General features: G+C 39.7%; 1 protein-coding gene across 5 annotated transcripts in view; it reads right to left on the reverse strand.

Moving 5' to 3' along the window:
- Positions 1–24,008, reverse strand: part of SLC4A1 (solute carrier family 4 member 1 (Diego blood group)) — a 69,676-nt gene that overhangs the window by 36,530 nt on the left and 9,138 nt on the right. For 2 of the 5 annotated variants that reach the window (XM_070727492.1, XM_070727493.1), the window contains 8 exons: positions 23,332–23,484; positions 16,791–16,870; positions 14,278–14,455; positions 13,330–13,465; positions 8,883–9,021; positions 6,560–6,641; positions 2,282–2,466; positions 229–436 (listed from right to left, as the gene is read on the reverse strand). In XM_070727492.1, the coding sequence (XP_070583593.1) occupies positions 229–436; positions 2,282–2,466; positions 6,560–6,641; positions 8,883–9,021; positions 13,330–13,465; positions 14,278–14,455; positions 16,791–16,870; positions 23,332–23,484 (1,161 nt within the window). Of the gene's footprint in view, positions 1–228; positions 437–2,281; positions 2,467–6,559; positions 6,642–8,882; positions 9,022–13,329; positions 13,466–14,277; positions 14,456–16,790; positions 16,871–20,414; positions 20,499–23,331; positions 23,485–24,008 lie in introns of those variants that run through there. The other 3 variants (XM_070727494.1, XM_070727496.1, XM_070727495.1) reach the window with 2 other exon arrangements.

Below are 24,008 nucleotides of genomic sequence, written 5' to 3' on the forward strand. Positions count from 1 at the left end.
GCAACTTGAAGATATTTGGACTTCAACTCCCAGAATTCCCCAGCCAGTGAATGCTGGCTGGGGAATTCTGGGAGTTGAAGTCCAAATATTTTCAAGTTGCCAAGGTTGGGAAACACTGGGCTAGGGAATTCTGTGACTTGGAAAACCATACATCTTAAAGTTGCCGAGACTGAGGAGCACTAGCTAAATGATCCTCCTACACTAAACCATATCTACGTCTAGCCATACCTAGGTCTTTTAGTGGCTCTTCCAGTTTCTTCTCCACTGGGAGGTACCTCTTCCTTAGGAAATCCTTCTGCACTGGCAGCAACATTTTGAGAAGTCTTTCATTTTGGATCTCAGAGGGTGGGAGGACAATGCAACAATCTAGGAACTCATCCAGATTCCTTATCAAGTCCTGTCTTCCTTCTGCCAAATAGGAGTCATTGCGAAATACCTACTCCGAGAAAAATAAATAAAAATAAAACAGTGCTCAGGGAGGCACTGGGCAGGATTGGGGTGGGCTCATTTCACAGGCTGTCTCTGCAATTGTCTGAAGCAGTACTCTACTGGTGGTGTGGATAAGGGGATAGGCCCAACTTTCCATAAACAATTCATTTTAAGTTATTTGTTAAAACTATGTATTTCAGTGAAGAGTTGAATCAGATTTATCTGAAATATGCCTCTCTGGCAGATTAAAATTAATCAGTGAATGTAAACAATTCTAGATGTTAAAGCCAATGAAACGGAAAAATAAATGTCTACAAGTCTTTACTAAGACAAACTCCTAAAGTAAAATGATTTTGCTATTAAAAGTAAATGCTCTAAAATGTCTTCCCATTTTGCCTATATTGTCAAATATTTGGAAATGCTCTGCTAAGTGATAGAGAACTTCTGTCAGCCTAATAACTCAGGCAGGCTTGTCGAACTGGCGGCCCATGGGCTAAATCAGGGGTAGGCAAAATTGGCTTTTTTATGACTTCAACTATGGACTTCAACTCCCAGAATTCCTGAGGCAATCATGCTATCTCAGGAATTCTGGGTGTTGAAGTCCACATGTCATAGAAGAGCTAACATGCACAGGCTACGCCCATTCCAGCTCCGTCAAGGAAAAAACATCACAATATGTCACATGATATGTCTATATCTTGTATGACATGATAAGAGAAAGTGAGAGCCAAGAACTAAAGACACACTTCTGGAATTTCTTTTCCAGGACCAGTAATTGTGTGATATTCCAATATTCTGAATTTATCACAGCAAGCAGAAAGAAAACAATAAACCTTGCCTGTGCAAATATGATGCCCTTATTTGTGGTAATAGCTGGGAAGCTTATTAAAAGCCTTACTGCTCCACCTGCTGGTTGGAGAAACCTCATCAGGCCTCTCATTTTCTATGCCTAATACTGTATGAAATTTTTATTTATTTATTTATTTTATTTTTATTTATTTATTTTGTCTAATACACAATTAGGGTTTTAGTGGGTGTATGTATGTACACACACACACACACACACACACACAGAGTAAAATACACGATGAAGGTTATAGAGGAGATACTCATAGTAAAATATATCTAAGAAAGAACAGAAAAGAAGATATAGTAATAGAACGTATCAATGAAAGAATAGAAGAAGATATATAGGAATAGAAGAAAGGTATAGGAGATATAGGAGAGCAATAGGACAGGGGACGGAAGGCACTCTAGTGCACTTGTACTCGACCCTTACTGACCTCTTAGGAATTCTCTTAGAAATTCTAGTCATTATAACTATCCTGCAGAAAATACAGCCTCATTCTGGGCCCTCATGCTGGTGGAACAGGAATAAAGTCTTTTGGGTCTTCATTCTTCACACTTGGCTTAGCAGTTTTCTAACGTTGATTCTGGGGCCACCTGATATCTTTTTTGTCCTCTTCCATTCCTTCAACATCAGAATTATAGTGGGAACGTACTGAACTGCTCCATCTCAGAAGCTGTCAGAGGCAACTTTCAGCCTCGTTCTCAGCTTATTCACATGGGTTTCTCACTGTTTATTCTATTTATCTATTTATCTATTTATCTATTTATCTATCTATCTATCTATCTATCTATCTATCTATCTATCTATCTATCTATCTATCTATCTATCTATCTATCTATCTATTTATTAAATTTATATGCTGCCCCTCTCCGAAGACTCGGGGCGGCTTACAACATATAAAAAACAGTATACATTAAATACTCACCTGCTAATCTTTCCTAAAAGCAGGATCTATCATTATTTCCTCAGGCCATTTGAATGAATAAAGGAAAGCCAACTTACCCTCTCAGATATCATAGTCGAGATAGCTCTCCCGATTTCGTGGTAGCTAATGTGGGGGGAATCAGGACCCAGAACCACAAAAAGGAACCTGACAGGGACAGGAACCTCGAGGACAGAGTCCAGCTCCACAGCCTCCTTCAAGCGTACAAAGGCCAGAGTAGGTCGGTCCAGGAAGTCGGCACAGCCTGAAGGGAGGATGGATGGGCATGGGATATAGTTTAGGGGCTTTGGCACAAAGAGAAACAGGAAGAGAGAACATGCAGGCAAAAAAGAAAGGAATCCAAGCAAAAGGGTAGAAGAGAAGGGAACAAGGGAGAGAAGGGGAGACAGCAAAGTGAGCAAAGTTTGCAATTAGGGTTTGATAAGTTAGACAGAGAGGCAAAGCATAGTTCCTGCCCAAGACAAATAGGGCTTCTTCTGGACCAAAATGCTCAAGAAAGCAAGAATCAGTAAGCAGATTCCCATTCCCCAATTTTTTTTAAGATTAGCATACATTTGTACAAACAAATAGTGCTAGCTCTACAATTAGGCAGTGTGGCAGCAATGTTAAACTATGGCAATTTAACGCTTTCAAAATTTCACACATTAATACTTCAGTTATATACATAAATCATTCTGCTTTAAAAGAAGGAAAAAAGGAAGTCAGAAGAAAGATATAGCTGTGAGGAGAAACATTTTTTGGTAGTCATTGTGGTTGAAGAGTACTAATATTTTTTAACCCTGGTGGCATTAAGATGTATGGACTTCAATTCCCAGAATCCCCCATGCTGGCTTTGGAGTTAAGAAATTAAGGTTGAAAAACACTGAGAGTACTAAGGGAATGTATGTTCTAAAATCAAATATATTATTCTTTCTCTTTCTATCTAGAAATCTTGGAAGAAAGTCAGAGCATTTTTCATATCTGCAAATTATGTTAGACTCTTCCCTGTAAGGCCAAAACATGGAATAAGGACAACTTTGTTTCTCACTTCCCAATTTAGTCTGTCTAGGTGGATTGATCACTTCCTGTAGATTCTGCTTCCGATGTAGGGCTGAGAAAATTGATTTATGGTAGTACCTTATTCCTCATTATCTTGTGAGTAGTGCATCTGCAGTTTCAAGTAGATCTCCATATAAACTGAAACTAGACTGTACTGTCCTTAGATTTGATTTCCTAACTTGGTGTTCATTTTTGTGTTCGATTTAATTTCTGATTAGAATGATGAGGGCTGATATAAAAAAAAGATAACTAAATTCTATTTGGGGAAGGCTGATTTTGATTGTTTTTGAACAATGTAGATATAAAAAGGTTTGGTGTCCAACCTTATAGATTAGATAGTAGTAGTGGTTGAATTAAGATACCCTATCTGAGGTGCAGAAATCTATTAGATGACAGCAACTAGGTACAGAAAACTAATTTTCATTTCCAGATGGTTTTGTAGTCCAGATATGATAACTAAAGTAAATTGACAAGCCATAGATTAAGATCAGGAATAAACAGAATACAGTGGTACCTCAAGATACGAACCCCTCGTCTTACGAACAACCCGAGATACGAACCCGGGGTTGAGAAAATTTTTGCCTCTTCTTACGAACTTTTTTCGTCTTACGAACGCCAAACCCGAACTTCCGGGTTCCGCATTCCGGAGGCTAGTGGGAAGCCCCGCAGCCCGGCTGTCACCTTTTAAAACAGCTGGGGGGCTGCTGGGAAGCCACCCGGCTGTTTTAAAAGGTGACAGCCGGGCGGCGGTGGCGGCAGGTTGGGAGGCCGCTTTGGGTTTTTGGCTGGAGGTCCGGCGCTGGGGGAGGGAGTCAGGAAGGTCCTCCTGCTCCCCCCCTCAGCGAAAAACACAAAGAGGGTCTGCCGCCGCATGACAGGCAGGGCGGAGCAGCGTGGAGCAGCGGGAGTCTGAAACCGCCAGCGGCTTCAGCTTCCCATTGCTCCGTGGGCGGCGGCAGACCGCCTTTGTATTTTTGGCTGGGGGGGAGCAGGAGGCGCAGGATCGGGCCGGCGGCGGGCGCGGGGAGAGGCAGCAGGTCTGCATCCTGGGCGGGCGGTGGGCGAGGAGGCGCGACCGAGCGGACCCGGCTCAGGTTCCGGCTAGGACGCGGCGGGCAGCGGCTGGGCGCTGCGGGGAGGGTGCGTCCGACTCGGGGCTGGCGGCGCCCGATGCAGCGGGGAACATCAGCGTGGGAGGCAGGAGAGGACCAGGCAACCGGAGCAGCGTCGCCGCCGCTCCCGGCTTGGCTTCCCTCGCCGCTGCAGGCAACGCACGCTGTGATCTTCCCGGCTGGCGAGGCTCAGTGACGGAAGGCAGCTGCCGGGCTGGGCTTGATCCGCTGAGGCTGGCTGAGCCGGAAGATCGCTCCCGGCTTGGCTTCCCTCGCCAGCGCAGGCAACGCGCACTGCGATCTTCCGGCTCAGCCAGCCTCAGCAGACGGGAAGATCTTTGGGGAAGGCGGCTGCAGGGGGAGGAGGTGGAGAGACAGGATAACTTTGCGCCGCTTTGGAGCCCGTTTCTTTCCTGCTGCCACTATCTCCTTGAAGGTTTTCCCAACGAAGCGCTGCGCTGGACTCCGAAGTGGCGCAAAGTTCTCCCTGCCTCCTCTGCAGTTGGGAGGCTCCTTGGGGAAGGTGGCCGCAGAGGAGGCAGGGAGAACTTTGCGCCACTTCGGAATCCCGCCGGCCAAGAGCACTCGGGCAGAAGCTTCTGCCAGACACGGGCGATGAGGGGGAAGCTTCTGCCCGACTGCTCTTGGCCGGCGGGATTCAAAGTGCTGGGGTGGGGGGTGTCCCGACAGCCCCTCCCCACCCCAGTGCTTCGCCTCCCGCTGGGCAAGAGCGCTCAGGTGGCAGCTTCTGCCAGACACGGGCAATGAGCGGGACGAGCGGCGCGGAAGCCGATGGCTGTGGCAGCTGCTGCAAGAGGCTTCCGCGCCGCTTGTCCCAGCTTCTGCCAGACACGGGCGATGAGCGCGACGTCACTTCATTCCTCCACGTCACTTCGCCGCTTCGCCGCTCCTTGTGGCGGGGGGGGGAGTTAGGAAGGTCCTACTTCTCCCCCCCCCCAGCCAAAAACTCAAAGCCTATCTCCTGCCGCACGGCTGTTTTAAAAGGTGACAGCCGGGCGGCAGCGTTTTTTTGCGGGGGTTTTTTGTTGTTGCACGGATTAATTGACTTTACATTGTTTCCTATGGGAAACAATGTTTCGTCTTACGAACCTTTCGTCTTACGAACCTCCCCCCGGCACCAATTAAGTTCGTATCTTAAGGTACCACTGTATATTCTAATATGTGCTCAAGGAGTTGTTGGAAGTTGGCCAAAAAAAAAGGTAAGATCTTCTCATTTAACTCTGCTTTGGAATTACTTTAAATGTAAGAATCAATAGATCAAACAGATAACTGCATCACTGTTAATGTCAACAGACTGCGCTGTGGTTCATACTGCATTAAAATAGTTAAAATAAGTTTAAGATTTAAACTACCTGTAGTTAAAATAAGTCTACTTCAATGCCTTTATAACGATTCATATACAGAATTATAAACAGACAAGACAAATGTGGACTTAAGCCCAGCATATCTTTTAAGAAGTATTTATATAAAAAAGTAAAACCATGTAATATCTATCATATCTATCTATCCATCCATCCATCCATCCATCCATCCATCCATCTATCACCATACATATAGTACACACATGCATTTCAATGTATGCAATAGATTATAGTACATAGATATTTTATGCAAAGCACATCCAGTTTTGTTCTCCATATTTTTCATTAATATTTTGGATTAATAAATATTTCTTCCATGGGACTGACCTAAGCTATAACATTAGCCAAATTTATTAGAATGATTTTTATTAATTTTTAGGGCTGTGCAGTGATCCAGATCTAAAGGGAAAAAAGTGATCCCAAACAGTTCTTTAAGGAAATGTCATCTTTTCCTGGATTGCCTGTAAGACTGCTGTTTTATGATCCCAACAAAAAACAGTCCACTCCATATCTATCTATGTACCCATTTCTTGGCATCCATATGAACATTGTGGCCTACAATGCTGGAAATATTTGAACGATTCTCTGGTGTATTGTAGCACCTTGCATCGGTTTCAAAGTCCAGCATATATTCTGAGGTCATTGCAGCAATTCTTCAAGAAGTTACCGTATATGAAATCTTATCTGGAGAAGCCAAGAAATGAAACAATGACATTCAACACAACTGCTCTCACACTACTCTAGAGGTCTACTACACATTTTCTATAAATGGATCCTTTTACATTTGAACACTGAAAATACTTACCAACCAATCCCAGAGTGGCTTCTGCATCGGGAGGAATCTTATCTAACAACTGTTTCTTAAAACTACTATGACTTGATTCTTCCTGCAAGAAGAAAACATCTTGGAGATTACACTCTGAATTTGAGAAAATTAAACATTTTCTTACAAGTGACTCTTAAGCTAGTACAGTGGTACCTCTACCTAAGAACGCCTCTACTTACGAACTTTTCTAGAGAAGAACCAGGTATTCAAGATTTTTTTGCCTTTTCTCAAGAACCATTTTCCACTTAGAAACCCGAGCCTCTGAACTGTAACCGGAAAAGGCAGGGAGAAGCCTCCTTGGGGCCTCTCTAGGAATCTCCTGGGAGGAAACAGGACCGGAAAAGGTGGGGAGAAGCCTCCGTGGGGCCTCTCTAGGAATCTCCTGGGAGGAAACAGGGCCTCCACCCTCCCTGTGTTTTCCCCCATCACATGCATTATTTGCTTTTAAGTTGATTCCTGTGGGAAAAAATGGCTTCTTCATACAAACTTTTCTACTTAAGAACGGAACGAATTAAGTTCGTAAGTAGAGGTACCATTGTATAGGTTTAGCTGCTCCTGAAAGAAAGCCTATTTCAATATGTTTTCAGTCTTAAATTGAAGCAGCCTGATTGATAACCTTTACCAAAAGAAAGACTACAACATACACTGTAGTTAGTTCTCCTTGACAACTTTTGATACTCTTGATAATGGTACCCTTCGAAACTAGCTCTGTGGGTTGGGGATAAAGAGCACAATAGTTCAGGAGTTCAATTTTTACTGAAGGGCTGTACTCAAAAATGCCTTTTTGTCACTACAATTTTTCTGTATGATAATTAAGTAGTGGGGGGGAGCTCTTCAAGGTTCCATTCTGTCCTCATGGATTCTAGTAATGGGTGGGTATTACTGTACAATATGATGTATGTAGAACTTACTGCATTTGCAATTCTACAAAATATAATAGGTGGACTGTTGAAGAGAACCACTGATTCTTAAATACAGGTTTCATGCTGCATTGTTCCATTGGTTGCTGGTATGTTAGCAAGTCAAATTATACAACTCTGCTGAGCATTGTAAAACTCAGTACAATTTAGGACCCAGTTTCAGATGCATTGCCTTGACTGCCATGTAGTTGCCTGGCTTATGAAATTAATTAAGATCAAATAATTAAGATTAAGATAGCCTACTTGAATTATGTAAACATTCCCTATGTGACAATCGAAGAGAGAGAAAAATCTCAAGACACACTATGATAAAGGATTTTCTTCTCTGTCTTACTTTAAAAAGTAATTTATAGAATACATATTTCATCTGTAGTGCGGGATGCAAAAGATGACAATCTTTGTTCAATTTGTTCAAATTCTTGAGCAATCATACCAAGTCTGGCCAATCCATTGATTTAAGACTTCTACCAGTCATAATGCTTTGCTTTATGATATCGCTTTTGTTGTGGTTAGCTCTGGCCCAGCTCCTGCCCCAAGGACTGTGGATGTGGGAGAGACATCCACATGCTGCAGGCCTGTTTTGCCCCCGGTGGAATCTGCTGATGAAGGCTCCTCTGACCAAGAAGACATGAGTGACAGGGAGGAGGAGAGTGTGGCAGACAGCTCAGAAGGAGATCAATTATCTAGCTCCTCCTTGGACTCAGAACAAGAGTTAATGATACACCCACGCATGCGGAGAGCGATGCATAGGCAACAACAACTGAGAGATTATTATCAAAGAAAATGAGGCCACCTGTGGTTGGGTGGGGCTGTGGTAATTAGTGAGGCTGCTATAAATAGCAGCCTGTGGGTTTGGCCATTGTGGAGGATTATCTGATCATTGTGTTTTGTGACTACTTTACTGACTTTGACTTTTTGTGTGCTGATTTTTCCCCGCTTTGAAACTAAACCAGAGCAAAGTGTGTTTCACTTTGTGAAAGAAGAAGGACTGTGAATTGCCTCACAGCTGCAAGCTAAGTATCACAGAACTGATAAGGGACTTGTACAAATTACCAGTTTGTTTGGAGACCAGTGCTCTTTGCTATACCAAAAGAGGGCTTAGTTTAAATGAATTTTCATTATAAAGAACATTGTTTTGAATTTTCAAACGTTTGTGTGTCTGAAATTTGTACCTGTGAATTTTTGGGAGGATTCTACCAGAGAGCCCGACAGAACAGCTTTGCTTACTTGGTTCTCCTTTTTGTCTGAGTACAACTGAAGTCTGTGTACAATTCTATGCTTAGATGGAATTGTACTTTAGAAAAAAATTACTTTGGATCCTAGTACTTGGGGCACTATAGTCATAAAATATTCTCCATTTATTTACTATGAAGTTAACTTACTTCCTCTGAGCCATTAGTAAAGGTCTTCATCTCAATTTGGTGATGTTCTTGAAGCAGTGGTTGAGTCAAATCTTTGGCATCTGTTCGTTGCACCTTTGCAGGCAAGAGGGTGTTTAACGAAGCTGATTCACTAGGGTGACTGGACAAAGAATAAATAAATATACATATATATTCCTTTTCATTATCAGCAAAAATATGTTACACACACACACGCACACACATAAACACATACATATATGAGGCTTAATGAAGATAAAAAGAATAAGAATGCAATAGTAAAAAGTTAATGCCTAGGTCTTCAGGCAAGAATTCATGTAAAGCTGATGCATGTAAAATTGTCAGACTAATTTATAGGCATTGCCTAACAACCAAACTATATACAGTGATACCTTGTCTTACAAACTTAATTGGTTCCGGGACGAGGTTCTTAAGGTGAAAGGTTTGTAAGACGAAACAATGTTTTCCATAGGAATCAATGGAAAAGCGATTAATGCGTGCAAGCCCAAAGCTCACCCCTTTGGCCAGCCGAAGCGCCCATTTTTGCGCTGATGGGATTCCCCTGATGTTCCCCTCCATGGGAAACCCCACCTCCGGACTTCCGTTGCCAGTGAAGCGCCTGTTTTTGCGCTGCTGGGATTCCCCTGCTGGGATTCCCCTGCTGGGATTCCCCTGCTGGGATTCCCCTGCAGTATCACAAAAATACAGAAGTCCAGAGGTGGTGTCTCCCATAGAGGGGAGCCTCAGGGGAATCCCAGCAACACAAAAACGGGCGCTTTGCTGGCAACAGAAGTCCGGAGGCGGGGCATCCCAGCGGCGGCGGTGGGTTTGTAAGGTGAAAATAGTTTGCAAGAAGAGGCAAAGAAATCTTAAACCCCGGGTTTGTATCTCGAAAAGTTTGTATGACGAGGCATTTGTAAGACGAGGTATCACTGTATTGCCCTGAATTGTTTTATTGATAAGGGAGGCATATAGCAAGGACTGTCCCCAAAATGTGGGCTCCCTGAAAATGGTATGCTGAGCAGCACAAGAGTTTTCATCCCTGCTGACAAACAGCTGATTTTTTTTGCCAAAGCTGGTTCTTTGATAGCACGCTCCCTGGATTCAAATGGGAGTTACTAGGAATGATCCAAGACCATGGGCATGCCTGAAAAGAGGAATCTTGAAGGTTTGAATTTTTAATATTGGGTCTCCATCTTTTCCCTTCAACTTTCTGCTTTGTAAAGCATGACTTGGTTTCAACCGTTTTGATGGGTTTTTTCCCTATTCAACATTTAATTTTAAATGTTAAATGACTGGTTGAACGCTGATTTGTTTTAAACCCTTGCTGGATTTTAAAGAAGAATTTTTGTGCTTTAAAAAAAACTCCTTTAGTAGTTACTATAAATCACTTTTGTTTTCTCTCTCTGGAACTCAACTTAGATTCCGGAGTATTGAAAGGGACTTCATTTGATTTACATTTGTACCAGAGTTTCACTACAGGATTTTCACATTTTATTAATTTTTAAAAACTCATCTTATTTTTTAAAATGTTTGAATTTCTTTCCCCGCCTGCACTCTTTTGTATTGTGAGAAAGGTTTTCTCAACGTTCTTTGAATTCCTTTGTTATAGTGATTCTTCTGTCTTTAAGAATTGTTTATGCCTGGCTGTAAAAGTATTGTGTCAGCTAAGAAGAATATTGTGTCCAATTTATAGGAGGGCTGTTATGACTTTGGGGGATGAGAAGCAATAATTGAGAAACAATAATTTTCTGTTTCAGTTTTTTGTTTTGCAAGGGAGGGAACCACTTGGGCTGTAATATATCTATCAGCATTCAATTGGGGATGGGGGGGACAATATATGTCTACATGTTCCAATATTTTGTTTTTTTTATGCACCTTTCAAAAACATTTTGTCTAGTTTTGTTTTGTCTTTGTAATATTTTTTCCTTTTGTAAGTTTGTATTTTAACTTTCTGAATAAATTGAAAACTTATTATGTAAGATGAGAGGATGGCATATAAATTTAACATATAAATAAATAAAACCAGAGAATTTAGCTTTATGGCACAGAATGTCCTTCTGGCAGAGGGCAACAATTCATTTTTAAAATCCTATTTCCTTGATAGAAAGGATTTCCCAACTTTTAATGTTACCTACTATCTGAATTTTCTGGTTACCAAAATAGCCAGTTATTTATTTATTTTTCTCTTAAGAAAGGTTTACTCTTAAGTGTATTTATTTTAAAATTTGAAAAATACAGAAACGTTATTTGTAACAAAATGCACAAACATCTTCACAAAGAAGAGTTGTGAAAACTCTAAATAGTTCCACAGTAATTTCTGGTTCACAGAGTTTATTCTATCTACTAGGGTCGCCCAGAAAGTAATGCACCACATTTTTTTTCTCAGCCTAAGTAATGATATGAATGTGAAACTTTAGACATACATTATTTGAATTGTCAGGAATGCGTATGTAAATTTTGCATTTCTTCAGACAGATAGAATAGCTGCAACAGTGTTTTGAAATGTCGTCTGTAAGTGATGTATGTTACAAGCAGCATGTCATCATTGAATTTCTCACTGCGGAGAAAGAAACTGTTGGGAACATTCACAAACGTTTGTGTATAGTTTATGGAGAATCTGCAGTCGACAGAAGTATAGTTAGTCACTGGGCACAGAGGGTGAGGCCATTACAGTGCAGAAATGGCTTCGTGACCAGAACAAGGATTGGTACCGATAGGGCATACATGCCCTTGTGTCTCGCTGGAGAAAGGCCATAGAACAGGATGGAGATTGCATGGAAAAATAGGGAGTGGAGAAGAAACATCATTCTTTCTTATGTGTAACTTTCATTGTGTTCAATAAATAATCATTGAAGAAAAAAATGTGGTGCATTACTTTCTGGGTGACCCTCATAGAATTAAGCAATCATTGAGTTGAAAGAAGTCATTTGACCCTGATCGTTGTGAGATTTCAGTTGGAAGTATCCCAAACAGAGACTGAAATTGTCTGAAAACATCACTACTTTCTTTACTCATGATTCCACTGCTGGCTGAATTGTTTTTGTATTTTATAAAGGTTTTCTTCATATTTAATCTACGTAAATTGACCTTCCTATATGACCTTTACTCCGTGTTCTGAATTCTGATCATATAAAACAGGTCTTGAGCCAGGGTGGTGCAGTGGTTGGAGTGCAGCACTGCAAGCTACTGTAGTTCAGCAATTCAAATCTCAACACCGGCTCAAGATTGACTCAGTCTTCCATCCTTCCGAGGTGAGTAAAATGAGGACCCAGATTGTTGGGGGCAATATGCTGATTCTGTAAACTGTTAATGAGGGCTGTAAAAGCACTATGAAGCAGTATGTAAGTCTAAATGCTATTGCTATTGCTTTTGATTTGTATTACACGCCTTCAGGAACTTAGCAAATGCTATTGCATTTTTAGTCATAACTTTCCAAAACTAAAACTTCAGCTTCAACCACAACAACACAAGAGCACATAACAGATTTAAACTTAATATTAACCGCTCCAAACTTGACTGTAAAAAATATGACTTCAGTAACCAAGTTGTCGAAGCATGGAACTCATTACCGGACTCCATAGTGTCATCCCCAAACCCCCAACACTTTACCCTTAGATTATCTACGGTTGACCTATCCAGATTCCTAAGAGGTCAGTAAGGGACGAGTACAAGTGCACTAGAGTGCCTTCCGTCCCCTGTCCTATTGCTCTCCTATATCTCCTATTCCTTTCTTCTATTCCTATATCTCTTCTTCTATTCTTTCATTGATATGTTCTATTACTATATCTTCTTTTCTATTCTTTCTTAGATATATTTTACTATGAGTATCTCCTCTATAACCTTCATCATGTATTTTACTATGTGTGTATATATATATACCCACTAAAACCCTTATTGTGTATAGGACAAAATAAATGAATGAATTTATGAATGAATGAATGAATGAATGAATGAATGAATAAATAAATAAATAAATAAATAAAGCCATCCAGTTCTGTTATGTCTCTTCAGCAGACTTAATTTCCAGCCCCTGATCATCATTGTGATACCCTTTTTTGCACTGTTCCAGAGAAATAGAAAGACTGAACTCATAGACTAAAAGGTTAGCAGACACAAGACAATGTTATACCAATATGTTAAGTATGATAGGCAGATGCTTCTACTTTCTTTGCTGCTCCTGATCTTGCAAGACCTTTACTGGACTTGTTCAGATCTTGGAATGAAATCCAAATACTATGCATTAGCAAGTACTGCAGGAGACAGGTCTTATCATATTCTTTTTCCTTCTGCACTTATATATGACACATCTGCCACTAGATCAGGCACACTCTATAAATTAGAGCATGCCTGGTCCAAAAAGAGGATGGATTGGGCCTATTTTTCTTGGCTGTCCCATTCATTCTTTCAGTGGAGAAATGTCATTTTTCATATTTGTCTTTCCCAATACCTGTGCTGAAGTAGAAGAGTTCTTAAAAGCACCTCTTGGTCATCAGGTTTGAGTTTTCCTTCATAGATCATTTGGGAAAGCACCTGATTGGCAATCCCAGCTAGACTTCTTTCTTGCAAATCTAGAAGGATAGTTCCTACAAATGCAGAAATAGGGAAATCATGTCAAAGATACATTTTGATCATTTAAAAGAGATATTTGCTTACCATTCCAAAAGAGACATTTATTATCTTTATGAAGTACAGTATATCAAAAGGAAAATTGGGAACCTTTTAATTGATTTTTCAATTCTCCCCCAAATAAACGCCATGGTTATTACTGTTATTTAAGAGACTCCCAAATCATTGAGGCTAGAAGATTTGAAAAATGGAAAGGGATAGATGAAATGAATAGACATGTAAATGTATATGCAGATATAATAGATACAGGTACAGATATAAATATAAATATATTGTATTGATTTAATTTTCTCTACATTTCCTATTATTAATGACAGATCCCTCCCCCTTTTTTGGAAGACTTGGGTTTCCCAAGTTACTCTAAGAATATTTATTGGGGGAAAGAAAACCAGTAAGAACAAGTCCATCAATATATGAAAAGTGATGTTTTTGATGCTCTCTGAGTGATTAGTGATTTTCTTACAGACCAAATAACATAACCAGTGCTACTTGATGCACTAATGATGTTACCTGATTTGATGAACATCTGCAAAAAAAACCCATTAAGCTTATGGAGCACCAAGGATTCCACAGTTCAGAGCTACAAATATTTTCTTTTATTGGTAAAAATATGAAAATCAACCTTGTACCTAATATAGCACTTGGATTTGGACTGTGGAAAGGGCGAGTGCAAGCACCCTTCTTTTTCTTTTGTAGCATATTGTTTGGAAACTATCAAAGGGCAAGTTCTTAAGGGAAATTGTACAATCCTTGTAGTCTCTTTCCTCACCTTTACTAAAAGCCTTGCGCACCTCCACAAGGCTTTGGAAAGTCAGGTATGAAAGGTGAGGTCTCCCCCAATGCCCCATCTCCTCAAAATCCTCTTCCAATTTGATCCAATGAGAAGCTTCCATCCAACGAAACTCATTGTTCTTGTCCATGACCAGCTCATGAAGTTCCACATATGACTGAACAAAACAGCAAAAACATGTCATAATGATTGCTACTTTAATTTTCTTTCAGTTCTCTATAACAGTGACACAACTTGCGGAAATTCAACAGGCAATGTTTCTACAAGTAGGGATATACAGTGATACCTTGTCTTACAAACTTAATTGGTTCTGGGATGAGGTTCTTAAGGTGAAAAGTTTGTAAGACGAAACAATGTTTCCCATAGGAATCAATGGAAAAGCGATTAATGCGTGCAAGCCCAAAATTCACCCCTTTTGCCAGCCGAAGCACCCGTTTTTGTGCCCTCCATGGGAAACCCCACCTCCGGACTTCTGTGTTTTTGCGATGCTGCAGGGGAATCCCAGCGTCGCAAAAATGAGCGCTTTGCTGGCAACGGAAGTCCGGAGGTGGGGTTTCCCAGCGAAGGGAGTATCAGTGAAATTGCAGCATTGCAAAAACACCGAGGTCCTCAAAACCCCACCTCCGGACCTCTGTGTTTTTGCGATGCTGCAATCTCACTGAGGCTCCCCTCACTGGGAAACCCCACCTCCGGACTTCCGTTGCCAGAGAAGCGCCCGTTTTTGCACTGCTGGGATTCCCCTGCAGCATCACAAAAACACGGAAGTCCGGAGGTGGGGTTTCCCATGGAGGGGAGCTTTAAGGGAATCCCAGCAGTGCAAAAAAGGGTGCTTTGCTGGCAATGGAAGTCCGGAGGGGGGTCATCTCAGCGGTGACGGTGGGTTTGTAAGGTGAAAATAGTTTGTAAGAAGAGACAAAAAATCTTAAACCCCGGGTTTGTATCTCGAAAAGTTTGTATGACGAGGCGTTTGTAAGACGAGGTATCACTGTACTTGAATGAAAGCGATTCCTACCTCACTAATGCCTGTGCTGTGTATCCCTTATTCCTGTTCAGGTCAGGAGTGTGCAATTTTTGGCAGGCTAAACTCTTCAGATTAGGTGCCAGGAGATATGCTCCAAAGTGTACTCAATAGGAACCATGCAAAACATTTCCTTTTCCCTAAAATAAACCTTCACTCAAACTTTAGCCAAATTTTCTTAGTGGCCATATGCAGGATACTGTAATGTTTCCCCCAGGGATATTTTTGATTTTCCAATGTAACCTGTAGCTTTAAGATTTCCTGGTGTTTCCCTGGAAGTCAGTAGAATTAACTGTATTTGAGTATTTCTTATCTTGATCAAGATTGGTTTGTGTTATTTAAAGAAAATATCTTCATTAGAAATACTTTTTCTCTCAGGCATTTAATATTTTTCTTCTGTTGCATTAAAATTAATCTCACAGTTTTGTGGAGACAGATAGAATGGTTCTGTACTTTTTTTTTTTTTTAGTAAATTGTCCTTTTAAATTTGGTTTAAGATTACAAAAGCAAGCAAGGGGGTTATGATTTTGTACATGACTCAAATGTATATTCCACCACAATCACAAAGCTCTTGGACACTCGCAAAATGATTTTGGATGGTAGAAGTGCATCCTTCTCCAAGTATAAAATCTGTCTGCACAATACAGACCAGTATTTGCAACTGAGATCTAAAAAATAGTGGAGAAATTCCTTGTTTGGCTTTCCCACCATTTAGATTTATTAAATGCAGAAGTGGTTGGTCAGGAGGAATTAAATATCATTGATCCTTCTTAAAACATGTATTTAACTAAAATTGTTAACTAACTAAAAATTAACTAAAATTAACTAAAAATTACTACGTTTTGCAAACAGTCCATTCCTAAAAGTTTCAATTCAAGGGATTGTAGTTATTTATAATGGATGTGGAGTGCTGAGGTGATAGGTGGGTTGTAGGAAGAAGATAGATGCATTATGATGAACACAGAAATGAAAACCAGTGACAAGACAAGAACCATAAAATTATCAAGCAGCACCATAATTTATTTTTTAAAGAGATAAGTAGATGTGCAGCCTTTTTATGCCTGCATATATTTTTTTTGATGTTTCATTGCTTTATTATTTTTATATTATTTTAAATACTTTGTGTTTAAAACTTTGTAAATGTTCTATTTATATTTTGCAAATTGTCTCGAACCTCTGTGTTGAACCATGGCCATGATCAAGATGATCTTTAGAACCTTAATCAAGGTTACACCAGGTTCTTTGAAACAAATAAGAATTATTTAGGGACTGTGTAAAAATCCAAAACATATATCTATTTTCTACATAGAAAAATAATTATTTGGCAATCCCAGCACCACTGGGGCTTTCAGGGTTACTTCAGAGAAAGAGCACTCCAGAGGTTTCTACAGCTGGATCCTTGATACTGTATCTTAGAAACTGCTTACAAATTACCACAACCAAACTCAAATCTCTCCATGCCCTAGGAACGTACATTATGGGAAGCTTTGTGGGAGATGAATGGCTTCGCGGGCTCCGTACCTCTTGGCTCCTCCTCAGGTGAGGAGGAGCTACCTGTCAATAAGAAAATAAGTTTACTCATTCACTGCTTTTTCATCTCCACATTTCCCATTTTCTCCAATGTGCTCCAAACGACATGCAGAAAATTATTCCTTTCTATGCCCTTGACAACTCTGTGAGGCAAATGAAATGAAAGATATAACACAGTTACAAACCACCCTCTGCATTGCACGTATCTTCTGTTTGGAGCTGGTATTTTTTTAATCCACTCTATTTTATGGGCCCATTCATTTACACTTGCTGAAATCTGGACACTCTTTGCCTCTTGTGACCTATATGAATGTCAAATAAACGACAGCAGCTTTTAACCTAACCCTAATTATAGTTCAGTCTTTTGTGGGTGGTTATGCTTTGCAAACCCAACTCCTTGGGTTAGTTTGTGACCCAGCATATTGTTTGACCCCAAAAGATGGGTTTACAGATGGAATAGGTAAAGTTCATTGTGTATGAACCTATTTTTTTTGTATGTCAATAGGACTCAGGTAGAAGAATAGATGTATCAGAGTTCATCTCACAAACCACACAGGTGATTTGTTTGGCAAAATCCCATGAACTGTGTAAACAAGTAGAGAATACCATTGCCTTCCTTTTGGGGCAGTAATGTTTGGGTGGCAGCCCTATCATTAAGCAAAGTGAGCCAATGAGCACTTTGCTCTTTTCACACTAGTGATTAGTATTCTTTTTGTAGCGAATTTACAGTGAGATGTGCATCTCCACAGTCTGCATTGGTTGCCGATCAGTTTCCAGTCACAATTCAAAGTGTTGGTTATGACCTATAAAGACCTTCATGGCACTGGACCAGATTACCTCAGGGACCGCCTTCTGCTGCACGAATCCCAGTGACCAGTTAGGTCCCACAGAGTGGGTCTTCTCCGGGTCCCGTCAACCAAACAATGTCACTTGGCGGGACCCAGAGGAAGAGCCTTCTCTGTGGCGGCCCCGGCCCTCTGGAACCAACTTCCCCAGAGATTAGAATTGCCCCCACCCTCCTTGCCTTTCAAAAGCTGCTTAAAACCCACCTCTGCCGCCAGGCATGGGGGAACTGATATACACTTCCCCCTAGGCCTTTACAATTTTATGCATGGTATGTCTGTATGTATGATTGGTTTTTATATACAGTAATGGGTTTTTAACTGTTTTTAGTATTGGATTTTATTATATACTGTTTTATTGCTGTTGTTAGCCACCCCAAGTCTGCGGAGAGGGGCGGCATACAAATCCAATAAATAAATAAATAAATAAATGAATGAATGAATGAATGAATGAATGAATGAATGAATAAATAAATAAATAAATACTAAATAAATAAATAAATAAACAAACAAACAAATAAAAATAGATAAACAAATAAACAAATAAACAAATAAACAAACAAACAAACAAACAAATAAACAAATAAACAAATAAATCTCCATTTTCTTAGTCTTAATTGTCATCTGTGAGTAGTGCATTTGGAGGAAATGTTGTTCAGTTTTAGGCACAGTTAATGAAATACTGAGTTGTTGAAAGAATCCCTTATTGAAATGGGTAACTCTACGAATCAAATAAATAAATACTGAAATTTCAAATGTGAGATTGTTTGACACTAGTACAAATTTCTTCCTTCCGTTCATTGACTGAACTTTTTGATATGAATTTTGGAGCAAAGAAAAAAATATGGCAAACAACTTCAAAGCTGTATTTCTAATTACCTATACCAAAATAGGAATAATCCAAGGAAGCAAACTTGGTGCCCTGATGTGGAATGGAATACAGTTGGAAAGAGTGTGTTTCATCTCAAGATGATTTAGGTAAAAATTCTTGCTAGTATGTAAAGTACAATTTAACAATCATAATAATACTAATTTGTCTAGAAGCCTAAGGAATTCTCAGGTTGTGATTCAAAGATTTGTCTTTTAACCTGAAAATTACATCCCAATTTGTTTTATTTATAGCCTGAGTGAATGACTGTATTTTTATGACATGCCATACAATTTATATCTCCAAGTGGCAAGGAAGACTCCATTTTCTTTGGGATAAAAAGCTGCATTTAACACTTCCTGCTATTGCTACTCCCTTACACAGATTAAAAATTACCATAACCATTCCGAATACAGTACACTTATTCAATTGCAGTTATTTAAGAACATGAATCCATGCAAGCAACCTGCTAGCCTTTTCTGACTTGGATGGGACCAAACACGGTGAAGCTGATAGGGAATTGTGGGTACTATATTCCAAACAATTTGTGATGGCAATATTATAAAAAGATGATCTGTGAAGAACAAGTAAAAGGGATATCTGCTATTCCTCCTGTCCTCCTCGTGGGACCCCAATTATTTTTGGCCAGCCTTAGAAAGCTAATTATGATATTATTTTGAATGATTCAGGAAGAAAATCCCAAAGAGTCTGCCTTTCCACTTCAGTTCATTGCTGAAACAAATCTGGAACAAGAGGTGACATATGTTCAGATACATTCGGTATTCAGCCAATTTGGGAATTAGAAAACAAAACATCGGAAAAGGAAACTTGAGATCAAGATCATGCCATTGGCCTTACTTTTCAGGATTAAAAAAAAGGACTGAGCTGAGGATTTCATAAGATAGAGGAAAATAATGAATAGACCTTTTTCCTTTTTTCTACTAGAAATAAACCCTGGGGCTTATCATAGCTGTCTAATAATGTTTGAATGATTGTCTTTGAAAGTGTCCAAAGTTATTTTACCCAAAGTTGGAATTATTTCTTTAATCATTCCTGTATTTTTATCATGATATTAAGGCTATCATGTAGACTCCCATCTTTACAAAATCAATCAAAAGCACCACTAAAATATTGTTCTGAAACAAATAAGACTAGAGAACAGTCTGTAGTTTTATTTGCAAAACTCATGCAAACAAGCCAATCCACTTTGTTAGAGGGGAAAAAGTACCAGCAAGAAGAACCATTACTTTCCTTTACAAAATCTTATGTAATAGAAATTATATTCACCATACAAGGAAATACTTGCTTTCCTAAATAACCATCAATCCCGCAACATTATGAACTGATATTACCATATTTATTATATCCTACAATTCTAAGGAGGGAAAAACTTCTTCGTAATAGGATGTTTGTGGAAACCTCTTCAGATACTCTTAAGGTGTGAAAATTAGACTTCCAAAATTTACAAGCAACTCTACTTTGGTATATGCCCAAATTCTCTCCTCTCCTCTCCTCTCCTCTCCTCTCCTCTCCTCTCCTCTCCTCTCCTCTCCTCTCCTCTCCTCTCCTCTCCTCTCCTCCTCTCCTCTCCTCTCCTCCCCTCCCCTACTCTCCTCCCCTACCCTACCCTACCCTATGTTACCCTACCCTACCCTACTCTCAATTTGATTCAATTTTAAAACCTCCAGAAATCTTTCCTATATTTCCACGTTCTAGACAAAAATGCTCCAGCTAATCCTCATATGTGGCTAAAGTTCTGCAGATATATTATACTGCATTCTTGTTTTCTTGTGACTAAAACATTACCTATTTATTCTGCACTGACCACATAGATTTCAGCCTGCTTCACCAACCTTACCTTGAAAACAACTTCCACAGCCTGACATTCAAGAAGGGAAAAAAAACATGTGAAGTTTTGGCTCTATAAATCCCCTCTTTGGCAACTGCACAAGACACTCTGACTCCACCTTTACGTTCCTGTCACAAGTGGTTCTTGTGTTCATAGTAAATTCATAACCACTTTACGTTTGCTGACAGTAAATATAAGGTGTTTGGCTTTTTTCTGGGTGAGGGGACAAGACATTAAGTGGCTAGAAATCACAGTTCAAGTTCAAAACAAGATTATTCAAAATCAGTCACATACTTGCATTGATATCCCACCCGTTCTAAGAATTTTAAGCTGATTAAGGACAATATAGAGTAACAGAGTTGGAAGGGAATGTGGAGATCTTCTATTCCAACAGTCTGCTCAGGCAGGAGACTCTGTTCCATTCCAGACAAATGGATGGCCATAAAAGAAATAAAGTTGCTAAACTATACTTGATAATTCTATTCCATAAAAGAGGCAGAATTGCAGGAGGAAGTTTAGCAATATGGAACTCGGTTAGAATAAAGGCAAATTAGGAGTGTCCCTCTTTTTGTGAAAGGTAGCCACATCCAATAAATCAGGAGACAGTGAGGGGGAATTCATTCCCAGAATGAATGTAATTCATTCCGGGATCCTATGCTTTGATCTGGCCTCGTTGAAGAGTAATTTCTAAAATTTAGAACATTGGCTTAATCTACAGAATTGTTTCTAATTGCACTGAATATAAATAAAACATTAAACATTTAAATGTTCATAGATTGATGGCTTAATAGAATTGGAAAGGGTCTGGGAATCCTAAGATTCTCTGAATTTATGACAGCCTGTTTAAAGACCTCCAGCAAAGAAGACCCAACTATCTGGTGACTCAAACAATCAGCAAATTCCTTCTGACATCTAGCTTGATCTCCTTCCTTGTAATTTTAACCCATTGCTTCTAAATCTGTCCTCTTGGGCAATAAAGACATGTTGTGAAATTTGTTCAGCAAGATCAACTACTCATTGACAGAGTTTACACTTCACTCTGCCATGTTTTGCTTAACTTTGGCTTGGTGAATAAACTATAATTAGCAGTATATACCAACTTATCTTTGAAACTGCTTTCTACCACATACCTCCCAGTGACCAGTAATATCCCACAGGGTTGGTCTTCAGGTAATCCAGACAACCAATATTTAGAAGTAAAGAGATACAGAAACCCATCTCTTTGATTCTATCTTGGTCTTGCAAATTTTTGCAGCTATGATCTGATAAACCTAACATGTACATACACACATTCATGTATCAAAACTAATGGTTTAGAGAATGGACAAAGAAAATAAAAAATGATAGTCACTTCTGGCTACAGCTGTATTGTTTTCAGGGGTGGGCTACTGCATGGACAGGGGGAGGGACATAGTGGGGTAGCAAAAATGGAGCTCCGCCTCATAGCACCCAATTTGCACTGAAAGATGTTGAAAGAAAATGCAGGGTGCCCTGCATAAATCACGCCCACAGTGTGGTTGTAAAAATTTTGGTAGCCCTTCACTGATTGTTTTCCTTCTCCTCTCCTTACTACAGGCACAGGATGGATTATGCAAAAAGCAACTCCTTTTGTCTTTATTTACATAACTGATGCAGGCAAACTGCACAGTATTCAAATTATTTCAATTTTGGTTTCTATATGTTTTTTTTAAATGCACAGAATTATATCTGAAATACCACCATCCCATCAATCAAATCTTTCTTTAATTGATTCCCATTGTCTAAAGTTAGTCTATAACCTCTTTGAAGGCAAGATTGTTGTGTTGGCTAATAGCTCTGTCAAGCACCATGTTCTGATACCATTACTTGGTGGGTGATTCACATGGCCTCCTGTACTGGAATTAAGTTCTAGGTCGTGAAGTAGCCTTCATGTCTCTTATTGTCACTTGATCACACCCACCAATAATGAAAGAATCTGCTTTTAACTGGCTATAAACAGAACCAACTTAAACTCAATAGGGTTTGTCTTCACTTCAAACACAACTTGTATTTATCATCAATAATGGAATGTTCAAGGAACAGCTGAAATCCAATGTCCTTGTGGGGGACAGATTGCCTGATAAGGGGCCAAAGCTCACTGACTTTCCCTGAGATGGTTACTGTCAACAGGGAAGGGCCAATTTCTACTGGCCACAACCAATTCACCTAACACAAGGACGTCCCTGCTACTAATCTATCTTTCTAATTAGCTGGGAAGTGTTATGCAACTTTTCAATTGATGACTGTATAATCTTCCTTAAATTAGAAATCCAAAATTACACATGATATTGATTTACAAAATCAAATTTTCTCTAAACATTCATTTTAGAGGTTTTTTTCTACAAAATTGATCCTACCATTTTTTCTTTAACGCATTAGGGCTTTCCTGCAAAAGTTTGTATCAACATGCAGCTTAATCCTTTATCTTTTTATAATGTAGCAGCAATCTCAGAAGGGAATTGTTGATCCTGTATCTTCCCTTTGTATGATTTGTACAATACATATATATACAGGGGGATTTTATCTTTCTAAAAAGCACTTTCAGTTATTTGCTTAGTAGTGTTCCACACTAATTAACTAGTATGTGTCACATACAATTGATTTGTGAAGATAGTGGCCCTGATAATTTCAGTAGTCCTGATCATTTCAGTGCAACTTTTAATACCTTCAAAGCACTTCACATATATCATTTTGGTGTAATGTTACAATAATACACTCTGTTAAGTACTTAAAGATATTTTCTTCTGATATTGCAGGTAAGAAATTCAGTCTGAGAATGGCTTGTCTAAAACTGCCCAGTGTTGGGCAGTTGTGTTGGAAGAAAAGTTTCAAGAGGGAAATTTCTGGTTTGCAGCTGAGCACTGAGCCTACTCCATGCCACTGGAGATGCCACTGCACACACACTCACTTGTGTCCACATGCCTCTGATAGGATCCTGCTTTCCCCATGGATACCCTCTCCATCCTCCTTCCTTTACTCAGGTGATATACTCCCTGGTGACCAGGCCAGAAGTACTGACTGAACGATATACAGCTATGCTGGCAAATGTTCATCTGATGAACTGAAAATGCAGAAACAAGAAGGACAGAGTATGGCAAGGCTTATCTTGCCAAATATTATATTATATTATATATTATATTTATTAGATTTGTATGCCACCCCTCTCCGAAGACTCGGGGTGGCTAAAATAAAAGGAGAATGCTACTTTTCTTTAGTTGTTTCTAGCCTATCTGTCTAGTTCCCAGGCCCCAAGTCATACACTCTTGGATCTGCTCTCCAGAGTTCAACCCTTGACATGTTGTTGCAGCTATGTGACAATTTACAAATGGTGGGATTGGTGAGATTCTGAATAGTTAAGCCATCCATGAAATAGAGGCAGACACACACACACACACACACACTGCCAACATACAATAAAATCATTTTAGACATGATGATAGTATTCAAACTTTGTTGGTAACTTTCCTATAAATATCTCTCCCATACAGAGGTGGGTTGCTCCTGGTTTGGACCAATTCCATAGAACCAGTGGTGGGAATTTCCACCTGCTCTCTAAACCAGGAGTGATCATTGGTTGGCCACACC

Source organism: Erythrolamprus reginae, chromosome Z (assembly GCF_031021105.1).
Source record: "Erythrolamprus reginae isolate rEryReg1 chromosome Z, rEryReg1.hap1, whole genome shotgun sequence".
NCBI classification, from domain to species: domain Eukaryota; kingdom Metazoa; phylum Chordata; class Lepidosauria; order Squamata; family Dipsadidae; genus Erythrolamprus; species Erythrolamprus reginae.